Raw genomic sequence first — 10,198 nt, 5'->3', positions numbered from 1 at the left:
CAATTGCTTATTGTACCTTCTTGCTATATGTTGGTTCATTTGCTTACTCCCTATGAATTTACACATGGTTTTTGGTGTTCTTAATTGTCATGAATTCATAGGAAATCTGAATTGATTGATTGAGTTTCGGAAATAGCCAATTTATTGCAATGCTGATCTGAGCTATTCTATTCTGCTTAATGATGCCTAGGTCATATGAATTTTCTTGTTCTTCATGCTGCTTGACATTTATGGAATTCATATGCATTGTTGATTTTGCTGTTTGATTTTCCGGGAATGTCCATTTTCTGCTGGAATGCTGCCCAATTTTTTTTAAAAACTGTTTTGCTCTTAAATTACACTCATGAATTGACTTGAATAATTTTGACTTTTGATTTATTTGGTTTCAACCAAAGCCAATTCATGGGGTGACTGGTTAGCATTTCCAGCCCTCTTGGTTCCCTTTTTACTTGATATGCATTGTTGATGACTCCAATTCTTTTTGTGCCTCTTACATTACATCTCTCATCATCAATGATTTGCTTTGTTCTCATGAAAGTGAGATTGCTTGTTCTTTAACTTTGTGCACTCATTTTGGTTAAGAACAACATTACCATGCCGCTAATTTTAACCCACTTTTCTAACTCTTGACTTACTTGACTCTTTAACCTTTCTTTTAGTTTTCAACTAACTCTTTTAGTTTCCTTTTGAGGCATGATAATTGTTGTTACTTAACAAACAAGCATCCTGCTATTAATGCATGAATTCTTGGTTTGTATTCTGATTGATGTTTGAATTCTGTTTTATTGCATTCCAAGAGTTCATTTCTTTAAACTCACTTCATGATTGAGTCTCATTAGCCTCCTGTTGCCTGTTTTCTGTCTGCTTGCTTATTTACCTGCTTTTCTTTCCTTTGCTTTATTTAATATTCTGTATCCTGTAATTTCTGTTTTCAGAATGTCTGACAGAGGGAAAGGCAAAGCAAAGGCCACCTCCAGTAAGAGGAAAAGGTCGCAGCCATCCACTGAGCCGGCGACCTTAGGTTTATCTGAGCGGTACTTTAATGAAAAGGACAAGGCTGACCAAGCTACGCCTTCCAACAACCAATTTAAGTTTGCCAACCTATACTGTGAGCTCAGATTTCCGCACTTTGATAAGCGGAACCTCATTATGGAGAAGACGCTGGCTATCCCTTATGATTTGAGGCAGTTTACTAAGCCTTAGATTAGGGATCGGGGTTGGGTATTTCTGGACAGAGAGCTGGTGCGAGTGAACGAATCTTGGGTCAGGGAGTTCTACTGCAATTTCTACCGAGTGACCCTTGATGCAGTTCATCTCAGAGATAGGTAGATTCTGATTACAGAGGAGGCTATTGAGGACATCCTCCACTTTCAGCCTAAGATCAGTGATAAGGATGTCTTCTATTAGGCTGAGGAGGATATTAAGTGTATGACTTTTGATTGGGACGCAGTGCATCGTACAGTTGCCCTTCCTGATGCCCCTTGGGAGCAAGGATCTTCAAAAGCAACTCCGAGAGGCATTAAGTTCGACTATCTGACGAAGGAAGCCAAGGTGTGGCAGCAGATTCTATGCAACTATGTCATGCCCAGTACTCATGCTACTGAGGTTCCGGCCGATATGGTAGTTCTGATTTGGAGTGATTAGTTTGGTGACCGTCTAGTAGCCCGACGCAGAGACCGAGCGGCCATAACAGCAGCTACTGAGCCGACTACTTCTTCAATTGCAGCAGGACCATCTGCACCATCTCGAGCAGCACCATCATCCACTTCTCATTGGGTCTACCATCTTGTGCAGCGCCTCTTTAAGTGCATGGATCGGATGGAGCAGCGCTTGTTGCGACGTTATGAGTAGTCTGAGCGTCGCAACAAGCGACGCTCTGCACATTTGAGGCTGATCATGACTTCCAGGCGTACTGACATTCCCTCGGAGCCTGAGACACCGTCAGAGCAATCTGAGGAGGAGGATGACCAGCAGGAGGAGGCACAGGAGGAGACACAAGATGAGGCACAGCAGGTGGTTGCACAGCTTGAGGATCCTATAGAACCACAGGCACCTGCACAGTCACAGCCGACAGAGCCAGAGGCACAGCCACAGCCGCAGCCAGATGCAGACGTTGACCCCGCTCACCTGACTTGATTTGAGGAGCATCGAGGACGATGCTTTCATCTAAGTGTGGGGAGGTCGCCATCTCCGGCGGACTATATTTTGGTAAACCATTTCAGACTTTTGTTTTATTTTGCTTTATTTTGTCTTATTTTTAGTACTTGCACATTTTTATTTTATTGTACTTTTGTTTATTTTTCCTTTGTTGCATTTTGCACTTTGGGCTTGTATATATCTTATATATTTAGCTTGAATTTCACTTCTAGTTATTAGTTGTGATTTGGAAAATGTGGATTATTGAGCTTAGTTTACCCTTTTACATATAAAAATTTGGTTTGATTGAAAATAGGGAGTGAACTAAAAAAAACTTTTAGCTTTTCATAATCACAACATTTTATTTAGTATATATATAATAATAAATGTTGGTCAATTTGTTAAAAATTTCAAGAAATTCATTTTTTCTTAGAAAGGGCATTTAAGATTCATATTGATTTGAGTTAAAACTTTTTAAAACTTGCATGATATATGTATATAGCTTGGAATATGGTTTTTGAGCTAAGAACACACAACTCGTGAGTTTTTTAGCTTAATTGTATGGTTACATTATTTAACCATGATTTTTATTCTTGTGTGTTTTCTTCTCTATAATTACAATCTGTGGTTTGTTCCATTCTATATGTCTATTATTTAGTGTATTTTAATGCAATTATGTTATTGAGGCTATCATTTGATTATAGCTCACTTATCCCAAATAATCCACCATTTCATTTACGTTTGTTTGCTACATTGAGCCTTTTAATCCTCTTTTATTCTTTATATTACCACATCACTAGTCTTAAGTGAAAAAACAATTTATTATCCTGTTTGAATCTTTGGTTAGTTTAAGATAATGAGTGTGTGTCAACTAAGTGTGAAAAAATGTAAGAACTTTGGTTGATGAGAATTTGCTTTATTTTTATTGAAAATTATTAAGAATTTGGGTGTATACTCGTGTGAAATTGTAGAAACCATATGCATTGATGTATTATGCTTTCATATATATAGATATATATAACAAGAGAAAAAAAAAGAAAAAAAAGAAAATTGTTAAGTTCAAATAAGAAAATCAATGCATATGTGATGGAATTAGAATTAATATATGAGTGTATGAAAATATACAAAAGTGAGAATTTGGGTAGGTAAGCATGATTTGAGAATTATATAGAGTATGTGTATGTGTTAGGTGAGAACTTAGGATAGTCAATGATTCAAATGATAGCTCACTTGGCTATATATATATATCCTCACCCTTACGTTAGCTCCATTACAACCCTAAAAAAGTCCTCATGATATTTGTATTTGTACACTTGATAATTGTTGATTGATTAAATGAAGAACAAAGTTTTTGAAAAGCATGATTAGAGAAGATTTGAGAGGTTTAACCCCAAACACTTAAGTGATTAGAGTGTATATACATATCTAGTGAGGGTTTAATTACTCATTTTCATATGCCCATATTTGATCATTGCTTGTCTTGCAAGTTTGTGAATTCTTTTGATTAACTCAACTCAACTATGAATGTACTTTGATATGATTCATTTAGCCCTTGATTGTGCATATATGACTTCTTGAAATTTGACTCACTTTGACCACATATATGCTTATATATATAGATAGATAGTAATTAAAATAGCATCTTGCATGTAGGTAGTTTGCATTTAGATAGGTTGCATTGCATAATTTCTACCATTTTGCCTTCACTCTTTTAGTTCTCTTGAACTTAGCATAAGGACATGCTAATGTTTAAGTGTGGAGAGATTGATAAAACTCATTTTTAGGGTTTATCTTGTACTCAATTTAGTGGATTTTACTCATTATTCTCACACTTATGCATATAATTCGCATGTTTTACATTTTTCTTCCTAATTTTGTACTATGATTGGAAACATGCTTCTTTGGCCTTAATTTAGCTAATTTTAATTCCTCCTTATTACCATTCGATGTCGTGATATGTTTGCTGAGTGTTTTCAGGGTTTAAAGGGCAGGAATAGTTTAAAGGATGGATAAGAAGAACGCAAAAGTGGAAGAAACACAAGAATTTGGAGTTTTGAGAAGCTGGCAGCGACGCGCACGCGTGGTATGACGCGTACGCGTGACTGGCGCATGATACAATCAACGCGTACGCGTGGGACGACGCGTACGCGTGACCAAGACTTCGTCAAGTGATGCGTACGCGTGACGAGCGTCACGTGCTGCAATTTATAGAAAACGTTGTGGGCGATTTTTGGGCTCCTTTTTGATCCAGTTTCAGGCCTGAAATTCCAAATTAGAGGCTGCTGAGTGGAGCTGGATGGAGGAATCAATCATTCACACAAGTCATTCCACAACTTTAGATTTAGATGTAGTTTTGTAGAGAGAGAGAGAGAGGCTCTCTCCTCTCTCTAGGTTTTAGGTTTTTAGGTTTAGCTCTTCTCAACTTCAGATTTCCACCTTGTGTTGTTTTGGTTTCTATTCTACATTCTATTATTCTAGTATCTTAGTTTATTTTCTTTTGTTGATTTTTCCTATTTTTCCAATTTAGTTTATGAACTTTTCATGTTAGATTTTATTTCTTATTAATGCAATTTGAGTTATTTCATGTTTATTGTTTGTTTCTTCAATTGTTATTATTGATGCCTTGCAATTATTGGTTTATTGCAATTGTTATTCTTCAATTCTAGAGAGACAACTCGAGGTTTAAATACTTCGATTGATTTTTATTGGGTTTGCTTAAGTGACAAAAAAATTAAATTTGATTGAGGTTTAATTGTCGGTTTAGATCTATACTTGTAATGCGACAAATTTTGTGAAAATCTTTACCGACGATTTTTCCCTCGTCAGGCATCCTCACACTCCTTTATCTATTCAAAAGCGACCCCTTTCTTCATTAATTTGGAGAAGGGCTTCGCTTTTTTAGTTGAGGTACCTAAAAACCTCTACAAAGTAGCCAGAGGACATGTAAGCCTTTGCACCTCTTTAAGGCTTTGAGGACTTGACATATCCAAAATAGCTTGATATTTTTAAGGTTAGCTTCAATACCTCTTTGAGTTACCATAAACCCGAGAAACTTTCTTCCCCGAACGCCAAACGCACACTTGGCTAGGTTCAATCTCATCTTATAAAGTCAAAGGAAATGAAAGGTTCTCGCAAATTAGCAATTAAATCAGCATCTCTGATATTTATCAACATGTCATCAATGTAGGCCTTTAAATTCCTTCCGACAAGCTCTTTAAACACTTTAGCCACCAATCTTTGATAAGTGGCCTATGCATTTTTTAAACCAAATTCATTACAGTATAACAGTAAATTCTTTTCGGAGTGAGAAAGGCAATTTTATCTTCATCTAGTTGATGCATCAGAATTTGGTTATAACCACTATACGCATCTGATAAACTTACTATCCGCTAACTAGATGAATAGTCAATCATATTGTCAATATTGGGTAAAGAAAAATCGTCTTTAGGACATGCTTTATTTAAATCGGTGTAATTTACACACATTTGCCATTCAGTAACCTTTGTACTTGTCTTTTGACATTGTTAGCTCAGTCTTGTTACATCTTACAACGTCGTTGTGCAACCAGTTTGTACGAGTGGTCAATGGCAAGTTGGTGGGACATGAACGTAGGATCAATGTCCGACATATCGGATGGCTCCCATGCAAACAAATCGACATTTCCTCTCAAGAAATTTTGGAATTCTGACTTCAAGCAATAGGGCAAGTTTCTGTTGATCAATGTATATTTTTCCAAATTCCCATTGAGCTCAGGTCTTGGTTTCTCCTGAATTGGGGAATCCAAATCCACCAAAAATACACTTGTAGACTCCTTCACTTTATCGCTTAAGGTCAAACTCGCATTGTTGCATTTGATAGCTACTATCTGATCTCTACGGATTATTACGACCCGACCTTCAGTTGTCAAATACTTCATGACAGAAAACTTAGTTGAAATGAACACACAAAAATCATTAAGTGTTTTCTACGGAAGAATGACATTGTAAGCTATTGAATCTTGTAGAACAACGAACTCTGCCTGCACAATCCGAGCTTCTGATCCCTCCCCTATTGTGAAGGAGATGTTGATATGAAGAAGAGGTTGATAGCTCCCTCAAGCTTGAATAGTGATCTCCCAAACCCACAACCCCAGGCTAGTGTGGTTTGAGATGTTGATCTTTAAGGCCTAAAGCATCAAATGCGTTTTTGAACAACAAATTTGAATTTACCTTGTATCTACCATGATTCTCCTTAGAATCCCATTCATAACTTAGCTGTGATAACCAAAGTCTCATCATCTTCCAATGTGGAATATTGAAAATCCTTAGTAATAAATTGAACAATCGAAAAACTCTGTATTTTCAGGACTTCGGAACTTGCAGTTTTGACATCCTTCTTGATTGTATTTCTGGACTTCACTATACCATTTTTTCCACAACTACGTTTAACACTATTTGTCCAGTGACATCTTGATTCTCACTAGGTTTAGTGTTTCTAGGGTTCATGGTTTCTCGGTCCTCATTGTCATTATGATGACGAGGCAGCCTAGCATACTGAACGATTTCCAAAAATTTTCCATCTTGGATGGTTTGTTCCAAATCGTTCTTTAAATCTATACGATCTTCCATCCTATGACCATAGGATCTATGGTAATCACAATATTGTGATTTAGTCAAGGAAACCCTTGGCCTTATTTGTCTGGCTTTGGGGAGTATGCCCTTATGCGACACCTGTTGATAAACTTCTGCTAGTGATGCGACTAGAAGTGTATATGTGGAGAACTTGCTTACCCAAGGAACTAACGGCTTTGGTGTTGCTTGTGCCGAGCTCGTGGCCTTATTAGGTGAAGGAGCTGAGTTCTTCTGTTTAGTAGACACTACCTTTGTGACATCCTCATCTCTTATATATTCCAAAGCAATTTGATGGATTTTCTCCATAGATTTAACATTTTTAGAAGTGAGATATTTTCTGAAGTCTCCCTCAAATAACCCAACTATAAGGCAAATACATATAACTTTGGAAGTTTGCATATTAACTTCCAAAAGTGCTTTATTGAAACGTTCCCGGTAATCTCATTTGCTTTTTTCAACCCTTTGTTCTACACCAAGTAATGAAATAGGATGTTTGGCTTGATTTTGCCTCGTGGTGAAGTAAGCAAGAAATTTGATTTTGATATCATAAAACTAGGATATAGAACTGGAGGATAGAGTGTTGAACCATACCATCGCTGGTCCAAATAGTGTAACCAACAATGCCTTACATCTTATGACATCTCCTACTCCTTCTAGGTTCATGCGTGCTTCAAAGGCATCAATATGCTCCTGAGGTTTTGACTTGCCTTTGTATTTGAGATCTTCTGGTTTAGGCAACTTGACTTAAAGAACATGCGAGGCGAATGGCATCTGTCCCATGATGATGTGCTCCCGAGAATCTCTATATCTCCTAGGACTCGGACTCCTTTGTAAAGTTCGTTTCCTTTTTGATTGAGCAGATTGGGAATTAGATCCTCCTCACCTTTCATACCTTTCATGATCCAATGTTTCCCCTCGCATCGAGATGAATCTCTCCTATCTCGTCGTAGTCATCTTCCCCATGGAAATCTCGAGCTCTTTGTGGGGTCCTTACGGTCTAATTCTTGCATTTGATGACGCATCTCCTGCATTGCATGGAAATAATCTGTAATCCAACGAAGTGCCGAGTTCCGACATTGTGATTTTGAGGCTACTCGAAACCCAGAGGAACTTGATGCATTTCTGTAGTAGTGGGGTCTGTTTCATGCCCATCTTCGTGAAGCGTTTCTTTATGGGGTTGTTTAGGTTAATTTGATTGAATTTTATAGTCATCCATGGTGTGAAAAGATTCGGGGTCCCTACAAATGGTGCCAATTCATACCTATGTTTCGGAGATTTCGACTTGAACTATGTTCACATCAGACCAAAAAGAATTCTTGCAAAAATACTCCAATACTTAAATTGAAAGTGTTCGTAGGAGATAGCGATGAATTTTTTCGTTACCTATTTCGAGTTCTCTTGTTTTTTTGTTTTATATCTTTTTCCACTTAGATGTGCGTTTTATTCTTTGAGATTTTCTGTTTTGTAGAGTAATATCTTTTTTTATTATTAGATTATCTATGTAACGTCTGAGTCCGTATAATCAAATTCCTCATTATCCATTCTTATTCAAAACAAGTATCAACTTACATCATTTTTGTTTCGACCATAATTAATTTCGCACATGATGTGATAAAAATAAAATATTAAAAAATATTCAATTAGAACATCCATTGTTTAGCCTTTAAAATAAAATATTAGTATGCAAACAAGAGAAATGCGGGACCAATTGTATGCTTTTCTTATTAGTGGAAAAGATATCCTATCTTCATTAAGGGAAAAAAATATGTGCAACTTACACTGTAAATAGTATTATTATTTATTAATAACGACATCTAATAAACAAAAACAAATATTCTATGAGACAAGGGAAAAGGTGGTTGCAAAAGAAAAAAAAAACCTAATAATAAAAAAAAAAAAAGAGGAAAAGTTTAGGCCCTGTCTGACTCTGACCGTGACCAACGTTATGAGAATCTTTTCGTGTAATAAACACTATAATTACGTGATTTATTAATATCATAATATCAATATGAAAACATAATTTATCATAACAATATATAGATACACACGACGAAAATCTTCTTTCCTCACATTTCCCATTTAAAATTTTCTAATTATGATTAAAGAAACTATAATTAACCAAGAGAAATCTGAATTGTTGATTTGAGTTTTTTTTTCCCTCCAAAGAGGTGCTTATTATAGCAGTAGTTACTATAATCTCTTATGTAAAAATAATTACCGATATAAAAATAATAGTTAAAATATCAATAAGTATTATATCAAAATAATTTAGTCAAATTATTTTTATCTAATAATTAATCTATCATAAATTTAAATTTTAATTAAAAATTTATTGTTGATTAATAAATTATTACGTATATAAAATAAAATTTATATTCTCAACCCTTATCACTAATTTAAATAGATGAGTAAGATTTTCACTCCAGGAGCCGAATTGGTTTTTACAAACATCAATATAGTGTTTACCAATTAACATCATTGTTAATTAAAGAAAAGAAAATCCTCTTAATTAAGATGAGATATTGGGGGGACATAATAATAATATAATATAAGATATGGATTTTGATTATGATTTTGATATTGATGATGACATGAGAAGGGACAAGTGGAGGTGGATGGATTTGCAAAGATCTCTGAGATTTGGATCCTCCGAATCTGTCACCTTTATTCCTTTTTATTAATTCAACCAAGATCAGCCCCACAAATCTCTCTTTCCCATTTAGTATTCACTAATCTATGCGCGTCGCTTTCTCTCTCCATTCTTTCTCCATACTTAAACGCCACACCATCTTCATTTCTTCTCCTTCTTGTGTCCCTTCAACACATTTTCTCTCTTCTCATCAAAATCTCTCTTGGGTTTCTGATTTTATTTATTGGCTATGGCTGGTGGTGAAGTTTTGAGGCAGAATTTACCTGAGAAGCTTGAGGAATCTCCTTCTGGTGCAAATGAGCTTCATGTTTTAGCTGTTGATGATAGTCTTGTGGATAGAAAGGTCATTGAACGCTTGCTCAAGATATCTTCTTGCAAAGGTAATTCACCAAGCAAGTCTTTGTTGTTTGTTGCATCGGATTAATGGTTCATTCAATGGTTTTTCTGATTCTGAAGCTTTTGTTTATGGCAGTGACAGTGGTGGAGAGTGGAACTAGAGCTCTTCAGTATTTGGGGTTGGATGGGGATAAGAAAAGCTCCATTGGATTTGATGTAAGCAAAGAAGAACTAACAAACTTTTTTTGTTTTCATTTCTTGGGATTCTGTGGTTCTTATTATATGTTTGTTTGTTTTGATTTGTTTATGGCGGCAGAGTGTGAAGGTTAATTTGATAATGACTGATTATTCGATGCCGGGGATGACTGGTTATGATCTTCTCAAGAAAATCAAGGTGTGTAATTTGTTCTTAACAGATTGAATGTTATGTGCACAAAACTATCATATGTTTATGTAAATTTGTGTT

The 10,198-nt window shown here is 35.8% G+C and overlaps 1 protein-coding gene across 1 annotated transcript in view; it reads left to right on the top strand.

Moving 5' to 3' along the window:
- Positions 1-9,530: 9,530 nt before the first annotated feature.
- Positions 9,531-10,198, top strand: part of LOC107493153 (two-component response regulator ARR5) — a gene marked incomplete in the record, with an annotated part of 1,901 nt that continues 1,233 nt past the window's right edge. The window contains 3 exon segments of the mRNA XM_052257802.1: positions 9,531-9,776; positions 9,869-9,948; positions 10,049-10,126. Coding sequence (XP_052113762.1) covers positions 9,626-9,776; positions 9,869-9,948; positions 10,049-10,126 — 309 coding nt within the window.

This window comes from Arachis duranensis, chromosome 1 (genome assembly GCF_000817695.3).
Source record: "Arachis duranensis cultivar V14167 chromosome 1, aradu.V14167.gnm2.J7QH, whole genome shotgun sequence".
NCBI lineage: Eukaryota > Viridiplantae > Streptophyta > Magnoliopsida > Fabales > Fabaceae > Arachis > Arachis duranensis.
The sequence above is the reverse complement of the archived record's forward strand: the minus strand, read 5'-3'. Positions and strand labels throughout refer to the sequence as shown.